We start from the raw sequence: 22,691 nt of genomic DNA on the forward strand, positions 1-22,691 counted from the left end.
TGTAGCACTTTTATTCTCCTCCAGCCCTGCCCACCTTTTTTTTTTTTAAATTTACCATTCCTTTTCCCCCTGCATTTGTTTTTAACAGTGAGAAGAGGCATTCCAGTCACCCAGAGGGGACCCAGCTTTCTGCTCCCAGGGTCTGGGGTTTGCTCCTTTTGTTTCAAAGCATGAGAGGCAAAGCAAACTGTAAAACAAGTAGCTGTGGATTAGACTGGTTTTGATTGCACTGATGAAAGAGTTCAAAAACTTTATTGACCTATAACCTGATTAGAATATGCCAGATGAGAACCAAATATTGTACAGAAAGTTGTACAGAATTTTTTTTTACATAGAAAACTTTACATATCTGTACCATATACATTTTGTCCATCTGAAAAAAATTTCTACATCCATTGTAATACAGAATGCTTGACAATCTCGTCTGTTAACCATCAGAGCACAATTCACAGTATGAATACATTTCCAATAAATTTAACCATCCCCAAACCATGCCAGATTTGTTTTATACTTGAATATATCCAACATTAAATTCTGTACATAAGAGTGAAATCTACATCAAACAAAAAACATCTGACAGCAGACACAACCTAGACTTGTTTGCAGTGATTCAAGTTCCAGTCCTTGAAGGATCATAATTTCAATGGCTCGTTATATTTCAAAGCCCTAAAACAAGTATATTACAGGTAGTTATGTCAGTCGTGATATTTCTACCGCTGTTCTTGACAAAAGTCGGCAACAATAACTTCTGGGCTACAATGAAACAAAACAAAACAAAAATAACAAAAAAGGAAGAAAAAAAAATCACAACCCAAAAAAGAAACCCAAACTTCTAGTGCATTTGGTAAACAAGGAAGAGTTATGGGCTTTCAACAAATCAGTATTACAGAAATAAAATAATTTGGGAAGAACTGTATAGTGTTAAAGAGTTTATATTACAGATCTGCATCTCTGTACATTTTCACAGAAGGATGATTACCAATGTCTCAGACAGCCTGAGTGTGCAAAAATCTTAGAATATCAGACATAGTTGCTAAATATTTTTTCCATGAACAATAATCTCCATTTTCTTTTCACTATAAACATTTTATCCTTCAAAATACAGCTCTCCTGAGTTGTACTTCTCGCAGAAGCTCAAACCTTTACATATATATGTTTCTTTGGGTACGTCTCACTTTCACACCCGCCATAAACATCTGTTGCTATGCTGCTGTCTAGGACAGTAAAGGACACTGCAGCCCGTGCTGACAAGGGGGACTGTGCTATAAACTGGCTCTGTGCTCAGCAGGAGCCAGGCAAGAGAAACCGATGAGAGAGAATCCGCCAGGAAAGAGAGGGACTGGAGTGTTGCAAGCTTTAATTACAATTGGAAGCCTCTGTACCATTAACCCTTGGATACACGTTGCCAGAGAAAGAAACCATTTATATGGAGATCCAGACAGAATGGCCCAGCTACCTGGTCCTTTTATTTAGATGAGGAATATAAACTTTGAAACAGAGTGTCCCTATCTGCTAATGCTTGCTTATTCCAGGCTCTTGTTCTGGTGGTTGGGATATCTGGAAAACCACCCCGATCCGCAGGAAGAACCTTCGCAACACAGCCCGAAGCTCAGGAATAAGGTCAAACTGCATGATTTCACACAACAAAGGATAGTAGAACGAGGCATGGGCCTTGAACTGAGGAGAAAACAAACAAATTATTATACATGGGTACACCTCAGAAAGCACACTGCAAAATCAGAATTTTAAATATTCTCCCAAATGAGGGTGAGAAACCCACAAAGTGACAAGCAGAAACACCTTTACAACTGAAATTAGCAGTGCTAGAATAAGGCTAAGACAGCTGTGATAAACTCTGACAGATGCTCACCAGCTACACAAAGCTCCTTACTAATGCTTATTCTCCAAGAGGAAATATTTTTCTGTTATGAGCTTTTTTCTTGCAGTTGGCCTTTTTCATCACTTAATTATTTCAGCCAAGTGTTCTTAGAGGGAGATTAAACAGGGATTTATTTACTGCAGAACTGCTTTGGAGAAGGTCAAGGTGTACGTGTACCTGCAGCACTGGCAGCAGAAACAAGAGTTAATTCTTTGAATAAAATATCATCGCTAATTGTCTTCCTCAGCAGGAGAGGGGTAAAAACAATTTAACACACACTTCTAAAGGATTCCAGCATCTTTAAACTTCTCTGACACATTTTATCACTCATTGCACCTTCACACTGAATTATTAGTGTCAGTATCTGTCAAGTGCAGTTTGAATGTATATTCCCTCAACACAAGAGTGTCTACAGAGCAGCAGGGGGCTTTTAAAGACAAGTCTGTAACGGTGTGTGATGAACCAGTCAGGAACTACTTCGTACCTGTACATGTCATCTCAAACATCATTCCAAACAGTTACTTACCCTTTCATCACTTATCTTCAGGACTTTAGTCAAAAATAAGAGTAAAAGGTTAGTCCAGGCTTCCCGATGACTTTCTGATGTAAGAGTGAGGAAATAGCTCAGTGCCTCGCTGCAGACACTGGAGACAAAAGACATGAAAAAATAACAGCTCACATTTCCTTCTGAGCTCTACTGCAGAAAGAGAGCTTAGGCTTTGCAAATTCTGGCAGTGTAAAGGCCTGGTGTAGTACAGCATTGCTTTATGAAGACTGCTCTAAGCCTGGTTAATGACAGAAAACAGTGACCTTGTTCAACTCAAACCCCAAGTCCTAGGACTTCAGTAATAAATAAGCTGACAAAACGTGGTTATGCTATCTGTGAATGTATTTGAAAAGTATCAAGTGCTCTTTGAGAGGTATGTGACAAAATGCTACGTGGCCTTTATGAATACCTCATGTTGACATAACCAGGCAGTTTTCAGTTTCCTAGTCTGTGAACCTTAACGTCCTAAGGTTCACAGACCAGCCTTAAGCGTTGCTGTTGAGGTTTAAAGTCCTCCCTTAGTCCAACAGTTGCTTGAAAAAATTTATGAACAAAAAACATTCGGATCAATTACCAAAGAGCCAAAGGCCTCTGTATGCTCACAAGGCTGCTAGAGCCCAGTGTCCATTCCTGAGAATGAGAACAAACAGTGCCAGTTCCCTAAAATACGTGAAGTTAGTAAAAGAAAAAACAGGGTTTAGGTGATAGCTGCTTTCCATTTTAAAGAAGATCCCCCACCTATGCACATGATACCAAAAAAAAGGTGAAAAGAAATCTTTGTTCTCCCTGCAAAACAAGTAATGAGAACAAAAAGGAGAGACAGCATCAGTAGCTGGAGGCACAGCACTCCCCACAGAACATAAAACTCTTAATATCAGCTGTGACCACCACACACCCATGCTGGCTCTAGAAGTTCACAGCAAACAAAGATGGTCTATCCTTTTAAATAACCCACTCCATTTCTTTAACACCAGAAATGACACAACAGGCTCAGCTCCATGGGCCTTACTTCAGCAGTCTCTGCTGGACCTCCTCCCAGGCGCTGGTGCGGCTCTCGTCCATGTACATGCGGAACAGGATGCGCAGCCCACAGGCCAGGCTGCTCGTCTCCTGCTTCAGCAGGTTGGGCTTGGACTTGCCTTTGAAACCTACAGGAATTCCAAGCATCCATTTAGATTTTTGGTTCAGCTGACATTCTTTCTTACAGTCCCCTGCTTCTCTTTCTAAGCATCTTGTGCACACAGACAGAAGAACCACCTCAGGTAAATAACTTCTCATAATATTTATTACAATGAAGCATTGCTGAAAATTACCCTATTTATGTGCCATAATTATGTTTGGCACCCATTTTTAGTATCAGCTTACAAGTGGCTGTGAAACCTGTGTTTGTGCCTGCAGTTTCCAAGCATGGGACTCACACCTACAGCCAAGAATCAGCTTGGCAGCTGTACCTCGGTGAAACCTTGAATTTTAGGAAACCAGAGATATTTGCACCTCCACAGATTAGGTCTCCTCCCTTTATGAATCCTACACTTACAGAGCTAAAGCTTTAACTTTTACATTTGGCATCAAAGTACTCCTGACCTACTTCTGGGTCAATTCACACTGTCACAAAGTATTTCTTCAAGGGGACTGACCCACCTGCTTTCCAGAGAGCAGTTCTTTGTTCATTGTTTGAATTAAATGCTTTAGCAAATCTGTGAGATTCCAGCAGACAATCAAGAAGTTTGAAAAGCTGCTGCGATGTTAGGAAACGATACATCCCTTGATCCTGTGTATCCACATGGACATCAAAGTCTACTGCATCTCTCTATTGAAGAAAGGGAAACAGGAAGAAAAAGATTTGAACTAAAATTTCACAACTGTTTTCAGCAAGCTGCTGTGATAACTCAGTCCTACCCTGTTTACATCTGTACTTGTACTTTAACAACACTGTATTAAAGGCTGTATCCACATTCCAGATATATAAATCCCTTTGAACAAATACATGTTTTAATCTCCACAGTGCTGCCCTGGCACAGCAAATGCAATTTAGGGAAAGTTGTAAAAGATCTCAACAGGCCAATGGAAATTCTCAAATGCATGTAAAAATTGTAAATTAGCAGATGCTACAGGAGTTCAAGAAACTTTACCTTAAAAGCTTTGGAGGAAAAGGTGCTAAAAAGAGAAGTACCTATCAGTTCCACTCACTTGTGCTGCTGCTAGATTCTCTGCATCCTCTTTTTTGCTGGTTGCTGGGAAGAACACAATGTTGTCGATCGTCTGAATGAGTTCCAGCTGTACAACACACTTGATCAAAAGAGCAGCAAATAACTTCTGTTCTGGAAATTCTTTAAAGGAAAGAAAGTTACTTGTTAACTAAAGAATTTTCTGAGCTGTTTTGAGGGCATGTTGAAGAACGGTTTAATTTAAAGCACACGTGTAAACCAAACCTGGAATCCACCTGCTGGAATTACTAACACCAGGAGAGATCACCATGTTACCAACTGGAACTTCTTAAAAAACTGTTTCCTGAAGTTGTCTGTGACACATTGCATCAACCTGGTTTAGTGTTACCTAAAAATCACCAAAACGAGTGACTTGGACCTCCAGTGCAATAGCAAGAGCCAAAGTGTTCCCAGGCAAGAGGCATCATGCTTGTTTGCAGCTGGCAAGTACTAATGTACCACATGAACATTTTAAGCAACAAAACATAACTGCACAAGGATCTTAAATAAGACTCTCTTCAAATCGTAGGCAGAATTCTTTTTCAGCTACGGCTTCTGTTGCATTTTGCACTGAAAAATCTCTGCTCCTAAGAAAAGAAATGTCACACAGCACTGTAAGAAGACTACTATTTTTAAATATTTTGCTCTGGGTAAGAAGCTTGCAGTTGAACTCTTATATGTGGACCCACAGGAGTCCAAGAGAATTCTGTCATACTACGTGAATACAAAAATTTAAACTGTGATTTCTTCACATCAGGTTTCTGAAATCACAGCTGGGACTGTAGCTAATGCATCAAACATCCAGTACATACTACTCTACACAGATAAAAATTCCAAACCCCTGCAGAGCACACACTTGCTGCTGGCCTGGCTTTAGGCGTTTCTTCTGCTACCGTGGCCCCTGTGCTGGGCTGATATGGGCGTCCATCCGCAGATCGAGGCTGGATGGAGTCATGGATATCTACTGACTTCTGGGAGATTGTATCCTGAAAAGAAAAAAAAAAAAAAGGAAAATAAAGTAATTAACTTACAGAAAACTTCTGGTAATTGGTAACAGAGCTGTGCTCTTCAGAGCTCAAACATTTGCTGTTTCAACACTGCACTTTCATTAACTTTAGTCATACTTGCTATGAGCATTCATGAAAGATGAGCTACTAAGAAACAACTGAAAATTTAACAGGTAACAAATACTTAAGTACACAGAAAAGGCAATGAGCAGCATTTTTCAGATAGGTTTTTGTAATCCCTCTAAGCATTTCTTCTGTCACCCAAGAGTTACTATAGCTTTTACCAGACCAAGAGTAGGAGGTTTGTGCCAGGTTCCTGTAAAGAACACCTCAGCTTCTCATATCAGTAGATAAGCAAAGTTTTCATCTCTACTAAGTAAAAATATATTTTTTAATAGGTATCATGTCTACTGATAGTAAAACAATCCATTGTATTTGAGCAACCTAAACAAAAATGACATGAAAATATCCAAAGCTTGCAAAGGTTTTATCCTACTAAATGAGACAGCCAAAATATTAGTATGTCCTTTAGTATAGTCCTTTAGTATAATTTATTACACAAGTTCTGTTAATTCTGAAGTTGCAAAATATCTTTTTACACTGAAGAAAAAAATAAATTTTAAAAACATTAATTTTAAACTATTTCAAAGAGAAAACATCTTTTAATTTACTCAAAACGAAGACATTTATTTGCCATTTATGCATGCCATTATATTTGACAGAAATGGATCAAAAATATAGCCAAATATGTTTTGATCAAACCACTATAAATGAGTCATACAATACCCATATAATGAGAACATTTAAGCTGAATTAATTCAGCTCTGTTTAGGCTGAATTATGGTAACACTTCATAAAGATAAATGGAGGGAGTCAGGCTCTCTCAGTAAAGCTCATTTGACCATTAACCTTGAGCAACTTGTATCAAGTGCTTCATTAATCTAGAAAGAATTTGATGCAGCAATCTTGTGAGAATGTCCAAAAGCTAAACTAATTCTCATCAGTAGCAAAGCAGCTCCAGGAGTTGTCACTTAAAGGCAAATCCAGACTTCACATCAGTTTCTTCAATCAACACTAAGAAATCTGGTGGTTATACAAATTTTCTACTTTAAACAAATATTTAAGGTCTTATTACACGAGAAAATGTGGAGGTAAAAAAAGTCAAATCTGTCAGTCTATCCCTCTTCAGCAGTTTCTCTTCTTTCCAGTACATCAAAATGAAAGAAAACTGTGACCCAAACCACGAAACAACTCAAAGCCCAAATACAGTATTAGAGAAACCTGCCAGACAGGACATTACCTACAGCCAACATATGGAAGTCAACTTTGCTGCAAACAAATACATACTTCTTTATCAATTACTTCCTTGCCATTTTTAAACATTAAATAGCACTTATGCTGGAAAAAAAATTCCACATAAATCAAAACTGAAAAATGCATTTAAAACCAAGTATATTTTTCACCTATTCTACATCACAACACATTTGTACTGAGCTCTTGCAATCTTAAATTGCTTTATTTATTTCAGCAGCTTACCAGTTTTTCTTTTGCATCAGAAGGAGAGCCAGAGCAGAACTCCCCACCAACTGGTCTCCAAGTCAGCAGCCTTGAAAACACAACACCAGTCCCAAATTTACTACCTTTCAAATATAAATCAGAACCAACACTCTAAAAACTCCCTTCAACATGATGTGGGTTTTTTGCATTAATTTCAATTCTAAGAGTAATTTATTTTTTCACACATTTAAACTGTGTTTGTTGAACTTCAACATTGCTGACAACTACCTTGGATGGACAAGTGGACTATGCTGAGGTGGATCAGCTTTCCTCAGAAATATTGGATTTGTCTTAAGGCAGAGTTTTAGTGCCATTAGTGGGCCTCTTCTCCCACACTGCCTCAAGCTTGAGCTAGAATAGGAAATTAATCTACTCCAGAACAAACCTCATGAACATTTGGAGAAGTTTTGCATTGTCTGTCTGGGGTATATTACAGGATTATGTTTCTATTTCCACTTAAAAATTCACCACTTCCACTCAGGATTCATTGCTGTTATGAGGCACCAAATCACTGTCAATACTTCTGATCTCTTCCCTGCTGATTTCCTATAGGACACTGCTGTCTTGAGGATCTTAACCTTAGCATTAAAGAATTTCTACACTAATTGTAACTCACTGAGACTGTGCCTGTCAAGAATTGAGGGAAATTGGATTAAATAACCTAAGTTGTCCCATCGTTTCTTGTTCTATCCAACTTACTGCAGCAAAGTAAGACTGGAGTTATTTGTCATTGCCATGATCTCAAACTCTTTAGTGTCAATCTGTGTGAGGTAACACATATTGGACATTTGTGTCTGCATTTCCTAAGGGAGAGCTTTTACAGCAAGTTAAGCATCCTAAGTGAATATACCACTGATCTCCAGAAAACTGAATACTGGATAACTAAAAAGACAAACTGGAGATAAGAAAAGAGAAAATCTTAAGGCATGTAATAAGGCAACAAATAAAATAGAACAGAGAACTGAACTGATTCTTGAAATCTGCAAAAACATAAACTGAGGCATTAGGATAATGAGCCATTATGAGCTGGTAGAGGCTGGATCACCATAATCTGTGCAAGGAACCAATTCTAACTCTTGCATTTTCTGAAGACAAGAGGGCACTCACACTGGATTTCTCAGCACCAGAAAGCCAAGACTCGCTCCTATGAAGCTTCAGAAAATTTAAATTAACAAAAATTATAAACAGAAGAGAAATTAAACTAAATGAAAAATTAAAGAAACTATTAAAAAAAGCAAAAATCGATAGGCTGGATGAGGAAAGAGTGAGGTGGACTGAAAACTGACCTAACAGCTAGGCCAAGAGGATGGTGATTAGGTGGCCAGAACCCAGCTGGAGGCCAGTGGTACACCCCAGGGGTCAATACTGGGTTCAATCTGTCCATCTTAATGATCTGGCTGAGGGGGCAGAGAGGACTCTGAGGAAGCTGCATGACACAAAAGTAGGAGGAGTGGCTGATACACCAGAGGGTCATGCTGCTATCCAGAGGGACCTCCACAGGCTGGAAAAATGGGCTGATGGGAACCCTGTGCAGTTCAGTGAGGGAAGAACAAAGTTCTACACCTGGGGAGGAACAAGGCCACACCCCAGGACGAGCTGGCACTGCCCAGCTGGGGAGCAGCTTGGCCCGCAGAGAAGGTCCTGGGGATCCTGGGGGACACCAGGCTGGACATGAGTGAGCAGGGTGCCCTTGCTGCGGAGAAAGCAAATGCTATCCTGGCCTGTGTGAGGAGAGCTGCCAGCAGGTGGGAAGAGGATCCTGCCCCTCTGCTCAGCACCGTGGCCAGTCCTGGGCTACCCAGTTGGAGAGACATGGACCTACTGGAGAAAGTTCAGCAAAAAGCCACAAAGGTGAAGAAGGAACTAGAGCATCTCTCCCATGAGGAGAGTCTGAGGCAACGGGGACTGTCCAGCCTGGAGAAGAAAAGGCTCAGGACATCTCATTAACATACTATAAATACCTGAAATGTGGGGGCAAAGCAGAGCCAGTGATTCACAAAGCCAGGACCAGAGGCAATGGTACAAACACAGGAAGTTCCCTATGAGCACTAGGAAACACTTTGTCACTGTGAAGGTGATCAAGCACAAGGCAGAGGTTGCCAGAAAGGCTTTGGAGCTTCCCTCATTGGAGATATTTGAAAGTCAGGACATGGTTCTGAGAAAAGTGCTCTGGGGTGGCCATGCCTAAGCACAGGGGTTGGGTCACAAAACCTCCAGAGCCCTTTCCAGCTTTAGCCATTCTGTGCCATTCTCTATTAGTATCTTCAGCTATCAACACCTCAGTGATCTGTAGGAGCTTGGCAGCAGCATGGCTTGTGGTTTTCTAGTAACTGATCCTTGCAGAAATTGGTAGCTGAGTAAATATTATAGTACATTTTCCAAACAAGGAAATATGATCAACTCTCTTAGCAAAAAAGTAACTTGCCAGGAACCAGGAGAGGCTGACACTGCAGAACTTGTGCAGCCAATGTTGCAGCTCTTAAATTACAGAACCTGCACAACACCTGGAAGATGTTTCATATGAATGCTAAAAAAGAACAAATGTAACCCTTCCTGATCAGACTAATAACAACTTCTGCCAGAAGATACTTTACACTCCAGAGAGTCACAGCCTCTGACTATTTGAAGACAACTGGCAATAAAGCACTTGCCCATAAAGTTTTCATATATACCAGAGTGTGACTTGTCTGTCTTCATTTCAACATTAACCACTGTGTTACTTCCAGGCATGAAAAAAAAAAGGTAAAAAGATCATTTGCCTTCTCTAAGCACTGAGGCAGGCACCACAACAACCTGAATATTAAAACTGGGTGGTTTTATTAAAACTGGTATAATAAAATGGATAAAATTTTTTTGCATTGTCAAAATAATAAAATAATATAAAACAAAGGATGGGAGGGGAGTAAAAGCTTCATTACCAAAAAAAAAAAAAAAAAAAAAGGTTAATAGAGGGTCTAAGAAATAAAATATGAAATGTCAGCCAAACCAGGAGTCTCAGAAAAAGAACCAGATGCCATAAAAAGAGAGGCAAAAAAGAAGTATCCTCCTAGGACTCAGAAAGAGAAGGAGAAAAAAGATGTGTACCCTCACATAAAATCAAAATAATACTACAAAAGTTGGGAACGTCCCAGAAATTTAAAAAGGAAAAACATTGAAAAGATGGTACAGAAAGATTAAAAGAGAAGGAAAGAGAAGGTTAAAGGAAGGAGTTGGATACTCTCCTAAGGAAAAGAACCCATTTGAGAAGCAGAAGGGCCTCAACATCAAAGTGAATAATGCACATATTTCAAATTAGTTATAACTAAAGGCAACAAGACTATTTTGAGTATGTCTAAATACTAAGATATTCAAAATGCTGCTCTAGAAAGGTTTCTAATATTCAATTATAAGAATACCCAGAAATTTAAGTTTTGATCATAAGCTGAAACCAAAGCAAATGTTTTGCTAGTGAATATTAACTTCAAAATCTTTCCAATTACAGGTCCTGTGAGTTAGGGTTAATTCAGCTGGACTTCCACATCCAGAGATGTGGCTTCCAATTTTATTTTTGGCAGTTACCAAAATGCAGAAGTATCTTGATAGCTCCCAAATATTTCAGCTTCATTTTATACTTATTTTTTTATGGAATTAATGTATACCTACTTACTTAAAAAAAAAAATAGGTGAGGCAGTGATAGATTTTATCTTTTAATGAATGAAAGAAGCTCTCTTACAGTGCTGTCTGATATACAACTCTAAAATTGGAGGAATTTTAGACGAAAAGGAAAGACTGACATGCAGAAGGTTTCTTTTGCTTCAGTTTTCTTCAGGCCTTAATTAGGTCCCAGAAGCAAAGAATATGAACTGGATGAAACATAGCACTTGGAATGGTGCAGCCTTACTCCAAGAAACCTCACACAGAGTTATTACATGAATGGAAAGAATTGCCAAATAACCAAGAAAATTTTCACAAAAATACTAAGATTGATATAAACATATGATGGAAAACAGCCATCAACCACAGAGACTTAAATCTGTAAGACTGTTGCAGTATTTTAGTATTTTATGGCAAAAGCTCCTCATGTAATTGCAAACAGCAAAACCTGCATCTTCTATTACAAAAAAGAAAATAACAAAAAAAATCAGATAGTATTTCTCCAAAAATCCAAAACCTTAAAACTGATTCATGTTACATTCTGGGGGTTGTTGGAGAGTTTTTTTGCTTATCTCCTAATACCGCATTTTCGTTTTTAACACTTCATCATGAATAATATAGAAGAATACCTACACCTAATTTATCAACACGCTCCAAGTAAGTCTGTTTCTCTTTAGTCCACACTTAACAGCTTTTTGTTCACCCCACCCATGAGATATCTAAGAGTTTGAAATGGGTAAATCATCTAATTAAACTATTTTACAAAGTATTAATATTAACAGGTGTCTTACGCATGAGGGATTGTAGTTTTGAAAATATCCAGCATGCAAGTGCAAGTTTTATCCCAGATTTCTAGGGTAAACTTTTCACCATTAAGGATGACAACATTCTCCAGACAGTTTGTACCAGATCGTGCCAGTTGTTCATTGTCTGTAAGAGACAAACAGGGGATTTGTTCATTCACATTCAACAGAGTAAAATGTTAACATTGTTTTAACATAATTCGTGCAGTTCCTACCTTGTTGCACACACCAGTACAGCTGTGCAAATATATCATCCAAAAGAACATCACTAAGTACTTCTAAATACTGTGTAAATACATCACAAATTGCATAAAGTGCATGGTTACAAGTAGTTGTCATCCATTCAGCTTTCTAGGAGTCAAAAAAAAAAGGAGAGTTACAACCTGAAGGTGAAACTTCTGGATAAACATATAGATGAACATTTGTATTTACTCAATTTGCTTTATAGTGACATGAAATTAATTTCTGTATCTCAAAACCTCAAAATTTGGAGCCTTAACTCCTGCTTTGCTAACTAGCAGGTTTAAACAGAACTACAGGAACAGACAAACGTCTTAGTATCCAATCCTAGCTCAATGATTTAACACCAAGCTAAAGCTGTGTTTAAGCATTTTCCAGGGAAAAAAAATTTAATGAAGTGAGACATATCCTACTACAAATAGCCAGACAGAGCCTCCTAAACAACTGACAATTTTGATCTAGCTTCCAATACTAATAATTTACACATTAGTTACATTTTAAAGCCCATTTCAGTTGTTTTTCAGAGCAGCACCTGGTTCTGGTTTGGCAGATCAACACCTGAATGGCTGGTCAAAAGTGTGCAATGACAGCACAGTGCTGTTTTGGGTGGTTTATGTTTGTTTGCGGGTTGGTTATGGGGTTTTTTGGTTTCCCTTTGGCTGAGGGTTTTTTTCCCCCACCATGTCATCAAAAATTTTGAAGTAACAGAACTTATTTCTCCTAATTGTGACTTCACTGCTGATTACAAGCCTCACTCAAGTGAGCATGTTGCGTGTCTCAGATTTCAAACATCACACATAAAAGCTACAGTTCTTCTTACAAACCCTAGATACATTGCATTTTATGATATTCTTCTGCTGGTCCTAGTGTAAACTACCATGTCTTTTACACATATGGCTTTAAAAAATGAAAAAAGTGACAACACCTGCCAATGGAATGCCATTAAAACAAAACAAGGCTACTAGAACCACAGGTCTACCATCCAAGTTTTGAGGTTTACCCTACATTACTTGACTAAGCTATATTACAAGTTTCCTGCTGTAAATGTTGTTCTCATGTAAATTATCTTCCTCCACTTTTATCACCTCAGTCTGCTGTTCTGGCAGTTTCATGTTGTCAAATATCCTGAAGACAATCCGAAACAAATCTTGCCACCAGTGTTTTTCATAAGTATGGCCATATGTCTTCATTATTTCAAACATTACTGTTAAGCCCCTGAAATGAAGAAAGAAGAACTTATACCAAGAGTTACAGAAAGACATGAACAAGACCAAGTTAGTACAACTACAGCACCAATAACAAACTCAAATGCTGTTGAGAACATTATACATACACATGAGTATCCAAAATATAAGCAGAAAATCAGCTTGTAAAAAAGCACTTTATAGTCACAGGCAATACCCAAAAATATTTTTGAGAGCTGTGGTGAATTAAAATTAAAATAGTAAATCAATTCCTTTAGGCAAGGGCCATAAAATTAATAAAATATTTCCAGTTAAAAAGTACAAAAGTCTAGAAACAATTATTAACCATCAGCAGCTATAAAGGGAGTCCAGATGCACAGCTCCCATGCCAATGTGTAAATTTAAAGTTATTTGTGTACAACCCCTCATATTTCACATCAGAACTATAACTGAATACACTTTACAAGAGAAAATCATATTCCAGGAAAATAAGCAAGTTTTACATGTAATCAGAGTACAGCTTTGCTTTTTTTAACCATTTCTGCAATCCCCAACCACTTAATTAATCATGGTATAAAACCAGTTTTAAAATCCCCAAGGTAAGTGGGATGAGCCAGACAATGCAACCACAACTTACATAACTTATTATAACAGAAAATCAAAATTTCAAATGTACAGAACACAGACTTAATTCCTATACTCCAGTGTCTATTTAAAAGGTGTTTGTTGTTTCTACAGTGGTATCACCTGAATTAGATACATAAGTCATTTTACAGTGATTTCATTTGCCAAGAGTTGTTTTTGTTTCAAAAGTTTGAATTTGAATTACAAATACTGATTGTTACCTGGTTCTTACATCTAATTTGCATCTATTGATGATACAGGACAACTCAAATAGAATTGGGAACCATCCTCGCACCCACACTCTGTCTTCAGGAGCTACATTCATATCATCACTTGTGTATTCCTTGAATGCCTTTAGAAGGAAACAGAGTTATACAGTCACAGAAGTTAGATTCTTCAAAATAAAACTCAATTTGGACTGTAAGCAACAATCTCTCCTGCAACAGTATTATATACCCTGATACCTCAGATGAGCTGGCAATTAAAACAGTAGTACTGGGAAAGTAAAGTATTTTTCAAACTAATGCTTAGTATATTATGATGAATAAACTTCAAAAAATAGACAAGATTACATATTCAAGCACCAGTTTTTACTTGCAGTTCAGTGTGAGTTTCTTGCTCTCATTTTTTTACAGAGATAGCTCTGAAAGTGAGGACCTAACCATAACATTTTGAGGATATCAAACATTTTTGGTTATGCCATTATCCATTTCTCCACATTTCCCAGCAGAGAGCAGATCCTGAGATACAATGATTTCCAACAGCTCTCAGGAATGCGAGCTGAACTGGGTGTTAGGGATGGGCAGAGTGGAATAAAAGAAGAATAGAAAAATCACTGATACTTTTAAAGCCTGTGAAAAAATAGCATAACTATATTTTCTTTATAAAAGCACTTACAGTTTAACACAGACTATACCTGAGGCCTGTCAGACACATATTTTGCACAGTGGCGAATGAGGCGGATCGCTTCCATACTGGTATCTGGAAATGCTGCATTGCAGGCAAATTCAGACAAGCACTTCACTGCATCCTGGAAAGAATCTATGGTTGCTGGGAAGTGTTTCTCAAACACGATTGCTGAAAGAAAAGTGTGAACAGGGGGAAAAAAAAGTGTCATGCTTTAAAATCTATCAATTCTAATATGAACTGTCTGTAACAGAAGTCATGAGAGATTGGTTCATTGTTTGGGACTGTCAAATGCCTGAGTAGTAAGAACAACTAAAGAAAAAAAAGGACTGAAAAAAAATTGCCCAGAGGGCATTTAATTTTGACAGTGAGTATTTAAAATAAATTAAGGTAGTCCTTGGACTAAAGCAGGGAAATGTAACAAGCAAGACTAGAGCAATAGGCTTACTGTTTAACACTAGTCTGTCCCACAGCTTAAGAGGGACACATGAAGTATGGAGTTCCATCTAATCCTGCCCAGCAACATGTTGCTTTGTTTTTAAATAGCTGCTTTTGAAGAAAAAAAGGTACTTCATTGAAGATGAAACAGTTTTATAAACTTGTAGATGTTCAGACAGAACAAAGAGATCCCTTAAAGCCTGGGATCTAGATTAGAATAGAGAGAGAAAAAAAAAAAAATCATAGTGCCCCCCTAGCTCAGCACTTTCTCCTAAACCGGCCTTACACAAACACAACTCAGAAACACAGAAAAAGGTAAGCAAACAAATTTTTACTAAAAAAATTTAGTAAAATATGTGTATTTTTTTTTCCTAGGGGAAACCCCAGAATACCTCACTTAAATAAAAATGTACTCAATTAAAAAGAATTATCTAAGGCCTGAGTTGTTTTACTACAGAATGCAACAAACAGACAAGTTTTTTTTTTTTTTTTAAAGGCATAAAGAAAACCAGTTAACTCTAATTGAATGACTCTGGTAAGCATTTTCCCAGAGGACCAATTGGAAAGTGTAAATGACTGGTTCCAAGACATGAAGCAGGCTCTACTATGCAGGCTCTACTATGCACTCTACTATGAGTCCACAAAGCTTCTTGGGCTCTGGAATGACACTTGCTTCCATGATGTCTGAATATTGTCCATACTCACTGACAATGTGTCCTGTAGTCTGGAATGCCAGTTCTACTATACTTTCATCCTGATCTGAGGCTGCCAGATGAAACACTGAAAAAATGTTTTTCCAACCAGAACGAATGTTAGCAGCCTGGGAATTCACCATCTGTGCAATACACCGTACAACCATGTCTCGAATAGTAGGAGACCTAAATTAGGATAATAAACAATAATTTTTTAAACTAAATTACATAATCAATTTGAATAGTATAATTCTCTAACGACTGATTTTACAAAAGCAATTTGAAATATTAATTGCAAAAGCTGATGCCTGTGATCCCAGGCAATTCAGTTAATATGTTATTACCTGTTTCTCTTCATGATATGTTCAAATGGTCTTAGGAAGTCCTTCTGGAATCGGAAATTAGCAAGTTCTCCTTTCTCCAAGAACTTCATTGACAATTGCCTTAATGAGTCTACTGCAAAAATAGCTACATCTTCATTGGGATTGCAGCCAACCTGAGAATGCAGAATAGAAATGCAGAGTAAGCTTGCATCAGAATTCATATGGATTCAGTGCAAGTTGCCTTTACAGTTGATAACTGCAGAACTAAGCAGTACTGAAAAATTAGCGAAATTAAACAGAAGTCAATTTCAGAAACCACACTGTTTATGCAATTCAATAATCCCTAATTCCAGCTATTTTCTATGTTAAATAATCTGGCATTTAAAACCTCCTAAAATAAGCAAGCCATCTAAAAGACTTCAACAGCTGTATTAAAAATGCATGTCAAACATTCATTTGATAGAGAGTCAATTTAGACTTGAAGACAACCTCAAACCGAGCATCATGAAACACCCTCAAAAATTACAGCACAAAACTAACAGCAGCCAGTTCTAGACTCCGGTAATGATAAATAATGTAATTTATACTTCTGTTTTTATATTTATTATACTGTGTACCTCTGCCTTCTCGCAGGTCTTTCCTGCTTTACAACTTTTGTTGGTTTAAGCTTACAGAAAAACCACTAAGATTCATATAAGCACATGATTTTCCAATAAAGCTCAAAATAAAACAATCTGTATCAATATCTGAAGGAGTATGCACTGTAAGCATTAACAGGGATACCTTGTTAAAATGATCGCCAATAACTTCCCAGATCCTAGACCACTGTAACCTTATCCGGCCCATGTTGTAATAAGAAATCTCTACTATCTTCTGCAGACTAAACATTCGAGGGTGGGTAGCAGACAGCAGCTCATCCATAGACACAGCACAAAGCCAGCGAACGAAATCCACTGAAAAATGACCACAGGTTTTAATGCAATATTTTTCCAAGGTCCAGTTTACAGGGGTTGGGGAGGGGTAGGGAAGGGATGAAACTTACCAATAGCATTTCCATCCAACCTTGTAGATCCCGTAAATATTCTGTAAAGTGCCGGTAAGACATGGTTAAAGTTTCTTAAGAAAAACACCTGTTAAGTGTTTTCAAGCCTCCTTGTCTTTTTTTTAACAATATATAGACAGTCTCTGGTTACTTTTATTTATTAAAAAGCAATTAGTTTTTACAACTGTAAAGACACAGTGAGAGTAGTGTCAGCTTTATCATCCCCAATTGAAATACAGAACTCAAACGTCTCCAGAGTGCATAATACGCATTTGCCATGAAAAGCAGGTTTTGAAACACTTCCCATTATGAAGCAGGGAAGCATACTGCAAACCTAAACAGCTATGGTGTATTTGACATCAAGCTTCCAGTGAACTTGATGCAATTTCACTGCAAGACAACTTTTCACTGAACTGACATTGATCTTGCTGCCTGTACTTCAACCATAGAAACGTTTGCAAGCCTTCAAAATTATACCTCTTCATCAATTTTGACAACCATTAAGAAAATTATATGTTCTGATTGCTTACATGCTGAGCAAGCAAGATCCATGAACACTTCAGTCTGATCCCTACTGTATGATATAAACAGGGAATGTTATAATATGTATTCTGCCTAGCCAAATCCAGTTAAAATAAATGTGATTCATAGAACAGAAGACTGGAATAATAATTTTGGTCATTTCAGAAAACATCTACATAACCTAGAGGAAAGCAGGGAGTCAGTAATTATATTTAGGAGAAAAGGAGTCTGACAATAATGCCCTCAGTACTAAGGCAAAATGAGATTTGCAATCTGTTACTATATACAGCAGATCAAGATTCAGCAGACACTACAGCAGACTCCATTCTGTAAGTCTTCTGCAGTAATTTTTTTATCAGTAAAAAAGCTTCTTGCCTAATCTTTGCCCTGCTCTTTCTTGCACAAACACCCATGATGCAAAAAAAAAAGTCCACCCCCTCTAATTGAAAAGCACTTCTCCATGGTAGTTTTTATGTAGGCTTTTTCCAAATAAATTATTAAATTAGTAAGGTCCTTTTCTTAGCACAGGGTATTCAAATACTGCTTGAAAACCTTCAGGTGTCAACAAGAAATTTAATACAGTACCTGTCTACGGCAACAACAACACTTTGGGAGCTAGTTTCTCCAATGGATTCCTGAATACTTGCTATCTGCTTCCAATCCACGTTTCCACCAACTACAGTGAGAAAAAAAGAATGAAAACTGGGTAAAAAAAAATTCAGAATGTGTTGGGAAGAAAGAGGAATAAAAGTTGTGCCACTACCAGTATAATTAAATATATTTTTAATTCACAAAAAAAGGAAGCACATTATGAATTTGCCTTGCATGAGCTGGCCATCTCAGTGAACAGTTGCAAGTCTTAATTATCCTAATTACCTAATTATTATATCTCTATCCATGTATAAATTATATTAGTCCCCCAAAACTGTCCACATTTGAAGCAACAGATAGAAGTGAAAAAATAAAACCCACAAGGATCACCTTTTTTTCCTCAATTTTTCAATGAAGCTTTGGTAATCTTGCCAGTTAGAACACACAACATACGACTGAGAATATAGCTTAGGGGAGAACTTTCTCACACTTAATTAGCATTGAGTGAGTAAATCCAACCCAAAAGATTTTATTTCTTATCATCCAGAAAGAAGAGTTTCCACCAAAATTCCATCTTTAAGCTACATCTCAATTACAGCAAAATTATCACCCAAAAATAGTGAGAAATATCTATAAGTAAAACCAGCAATCATTTATTTTGGAGGCTGGAAACTGTAACCCACATCTGGGAAAGCTCTGAAGAAACTGCTAACTTTGCAGAGAGAAAAATCCTGACATTTTTAGCAATCTCCAAACTCCCCTTGAACCACCATCAAAAAAAGAGCAGGAATCTTGCAATCACTTAGGGTAATTCCACATACCCTGCATGCAGGGCTTTTTTTTTTATTTAAGCAATATAGAAAAGAAGAGAAGACTGAAAGAAGGCAAGTTTTGATCTCAGAGGTTTGCTGAGAGAAAAACTTCTCATGTTTCAGCCTGCCTCAGAGCCTTGATGTGTTCCATCCACACTTGGAGGTGGCTGGAGATGACTGTCTGTCAAATCTATATAACCTTACCTACCTGAAGTACTTTTCTAAGGCACTGATAGAACAACTTTTCTGTACCTACATACATAACCTCATGCTAGTATCTCAGCACTGTATAATTCCACTGGGTTGGGTCAAGACTTCTCTTGTAAGCACACAAGCTGCCAGTGTCAATTAGCTTGAATCTTGGTAATGAGTCAGCTAAGAAATGATCAAATGAGCAGCAGAGTGTGAAGAGAATTTGAAAGGCTATTTCCAAGGAGTCAGAGCCTTAACCAACTTTACCAGCTTATGTGAGAATTCCCTGTTATCACAGGATTTGTAATTCAATGCTTGAAAACCTGAACAGACAGCAGACTTACACTCTAACAGCTGTGAAATCTTTTACAATCAAACACAGGAGTCAGCTAGGTAACTCTGCTTTAAAAAATAAGAGATTTCTCAGATTCCCCCTGTCCAAAGAGGATTTCTGGTTACCCAGGAGCCCATACACTTTGGCTATAACCTACTCACAGCAGCAAGTTTTGTCTTCCAACTTTGTGAACAGAAACTGACATAGGAGAAATGTGGATGCAATATTCCTACCAAAGGAGCAATAGACCAGGTGCTTATTCATTCATTTTTACAACCCCCATGCTTGTGACGTTTTGAATTTCCAAGTACAACAAGAACAAAAAAAAAAAAAAAAAAAAAAAAAAAAAAAGAAAAAAAAAAGGGCCACAACAGGAAGGTAATACAAGAGACAAAGACATTTGAATGCAGGTGCCTCAACAGCCACACCTGAATCCTTGCTGAGGCAGTAAATGAGCAAAGAAGCTTTTGGGTCTGGTTTTGTTGATCTTTGTTATTTCAAAAAACACATTAACTTCAGCAAGAAGAGTGAGCACTGCTGCTTATCCACATCTGATTTTGCAAGTAGGTATGAAAGATGGAATTTCTGTGTCACCAGACTGCAACTTGACTCACTCTAAAGAACTATTTTCCTGTAAAATATGTCTGTGTATATGGACACACACACTACATGTTCTGCATAGGAATTTAGGTTTTTAAAAAGCTTGCTTGAAACCCATAGTTCCAATGCATACTTTGGAGTAATCATAGAAAATTAAACTATCTGCAAAAAAGGATTTGTGGAAAGAAGTGAAATAACTAAAACAGTTGAGAAAATGTTCAAACAGCCCCTTAGTGCATAAAACCCCAGCATTTTCCTATAAGACTGAAGCAACATTATTAGGAAAAAAATGGTCAAGTTTCCATATGTGCACTGTAATAAGCATTCCAGAAACTGAATTCAGAGAAAAACATTTTATGCATTTGGGCATAAACTGTTTTTCTCTAGAAATGTAGCTGACAGCAGCAAAAGGTCTTTATGAGCTGGACCTATACCAACGAGTGGCAAGTATGATTTAGGGACACCTGAATACCACTTGCATTCTTGAGTTATAAGGACTTAAAACTTTTAAAGGCAGCTGACCTAGAGAAACTGCCCCAGGATTTGGAAGTAGCCAAGTTGCACAAGTCATCAGGGAATACTGAAGGATGCATATTGGAAGGGCAAGAAGAAGCCCAGTGTATGAGATGTTGGCAGACTCACTGATTTCCAAGCCCAAGCTTTTCCTTCATCAAGTCTTGGCAAGGTGAGGGGAGCACAGAGAGGCAGGCCAAAGGGGAGCAGAAGGGAAACAAAAGGAATGACCATAGAAGAAGAAAAACTCTCTGAGGAGAACACAAACCTGGATGATTAGAACTAGTTTGGGGGCTAAGATCAGGAGAAAATAGAAAAATTACCATTACTCAAAAAAAAATTTACATGAAAAACTGAGGGAAGACAAAGGTTTTGTTTGGCTGTGAATAAAGTACAAAAGGCAAGAGATACTGAGCATCACAGTATAACTGAAACTTTCTCAGAGTCAAAAAGACTTTTACGTACACTTTGATGCTTCCAGAGTTTTTAAATACCCTACACCTATATATCTTTAACTGTGTTCCCACTTAAACAAATGAACAAAACTCCCAAGATTCTAAAGATAAATTTAAGGTAAGTCTTATACTTTTCTAGGAAGATAAGAACATAATCTTGTTTTTGCAGTATATTGTGGTGCTCAAGCGTAAAAAAGGCACTTAGTACCAAAGTAACCAGAAAAGGAAAGAAATGATATTTCAGAATTTAAGCTAAAATAATCTCCTACTTGGTTTGAATTCTGTGTATTTCTCACAAAGCTCCACAACAGATGCTTAACCTACACATACTGACTTGCTTGCTTGGTAAAATACTTGGCACACTAATGTTGCAATATTATTAAACCTGGTCATACCATCTGCAATCCATTTTTAGTTGGAAAGTGATATTTTAATAGAAGGGAACAACATAGATAATCTTCTTATATTTTCCACCCTAATAATAACAACAGAGCAAACTAAATTGTCCAGAAATGGGAGTAAGTCTATTCAAAGCATAAGTTTTACAAGGACTACTTCATGGTCTTCTGTCAGAAACTCACATAAAAACACAGAACAAATTTAAGTAGTTCTCTGAACAAAACCAGTTAAATTAAATACTTCATATCTGCATCACTTACCCAGTCCCAGCCCCACAAATTCATCAGGTGCCTGATCTTTTGTTCCAGTAAAAGAACCTTCCCTGCCACGCACTGTCCCTGAGATGTAGCGAGGTTTTACTCCAGTTCCTATTAACTGTGCCAGTTCAAGCTGACTGATGCATTTCAGAATCTATTCCAGAGAATAAAGAAGTTGTTTACCAACCAAAAGCAGTTTGAAATAGTAAAAAGCAAGTAAAAATCTTTAGAAGGAAAAAAATTCCAATACTTGAGGTCAAAAAATCTGTTTTTTTCCTGAAATGAATATAAATTTAAATAGTACTGGATTAGTCTCTCTGTTTATATTCTCACTTAGACATGTTTTGCTACTTTAAGAAGTACACATGCAGCACTTACCTAAACCCCACTGTGTTTATGAACAAACAAGCACACTACTGTGCTGAAAATCAGTGAACATGCTTTCTTACAGTTCAAGTACAAATGACTTGTACCTCATGCCAGGAATTTCCTAAATAGTTTCCATCTGTATGAGCCACTGTGATGAGAGTTTTAATGGTGTCAATGTTCTTCTGCTTCATTTCAGTAATACCAGAACTCACTGTAAGCAACGTAAATCTTGCCAACGCTTGAACATAGGCATCTCTTTCAAGCTGCAAATGGGAAGGAAAGAAACAGAAGTCTCATAAATATTTTTGTCATTTCTTGTTCTTAGTACAATCTGTTATGATTTCATCAACTATACCATTTACCTTTCTCTTCCTAGAATTGAATTTCCAAAGCATAGTGAAAATATCTCAAGTTCTTCACCAGTAAGAAGATATCTGTGGGATAAAATCAGGTTCCTTCTATTCAGGAACATGAAGTGTAATGTCTGACAGCATAGGACACATAAGATGTGCTTACATTTCTGGTTTGGTCTTTTTTGGGGAACACAGGATGCTGTTTCAGAAG

The 22,691-nt window shown here is 37.6% G+C and overlaps 1 protein-coding gene across 2 annotated transcripts in view; it reads right to left on the reverse strand.

The window, feature by feature from the left end:
- Positions 1-233: 233 nt before the first annotated feature.
- Positions 234-22,691, reverse strand: part of ARFGEF1 (ADP ribosylation factor guanine nucleotide exchange factor 1) — an 84,496-nt gene continuing 62,038 nt past the window's right edge. For both annotated transcript variants that reach the window (XM_009085825.4, XM_050971502.1), the window contains exons 21-39: positions 22,232-22,390; positions 21,762-21,912; positions 18,191-18,281; positions 17,084-17,124; positions 16,825-16,994; positions 16,063-16,214; positions 15,732-15,904; positions 14,599-14,759; positions 13,904-14,034; positions 12,960-13,089; positions 11,850-11,985; positions 11,623-11,761; positions 7,177-7,246; positions 5,490-5,619; positions 4,617-4,756; positions 4,068-4,236; positions 3,436-3,574; positions 2,406-2,523; positions 234-1,677 (exon numbers count right to left, since the gene is read on the reverse strand). In XM_009085825.4, coding sequence (XP_009084073.2) covers positions 1,513-1,677; positions 2,406-2,523; positions 3,436-3,574; positions 4,068-4,236; positions 4,617-4,756; positions 5,490-5,619; positions 7,177-7,246; positions 11,623-11,761; positions 11,850-11,985; positions 12,960-13,089; positions 13,904-14,034; positions 14,599-14,759; positions 15,732-15,904; positions 16,063-16,214; positions 16,825-16,994; positions 17,084-17,124; positions 18,191-18,281; positions 21,762-21,912; positions 22,232-22,390 — 2,565 coding nt within the window. In that variant the 3' untranslated portion in view covers positions 234-1,512. The remainder of the gene's footprint in view (positions 1,678-2,405; positions 2,524-3,435; positions 3,575-4,067; positions 4,237-4,616; positions 4,757-5,489; positions 5,620-7,176; positions 7,247-11,622; positions 11,762-11,849; positions 11,986-12,959; positions 13,090-13,903; positions 14,035-14,598; positions 14,760-15,731; positions 15,905-16,062; positions 16,215-16,824; positions 16,995-17,083; positions 17,125-18,190; positions 18,282-21,761; positions 21,913-22,231; positions 22,391-22,691) is intronic.

Source organism: Serinus canaria, chromosome 2, assembly GCF_022539315.1.
Source record: "Serinus canaria isolate serCan28SL12 chromosome 2, serCan2020, whole genome shotgun sequence".
Lineage (NCBI taxonomy): Eukaryota > Metazoa > Chordata > Aves > Passeriformes > Fringillidae > Serinus > Serinus canaria.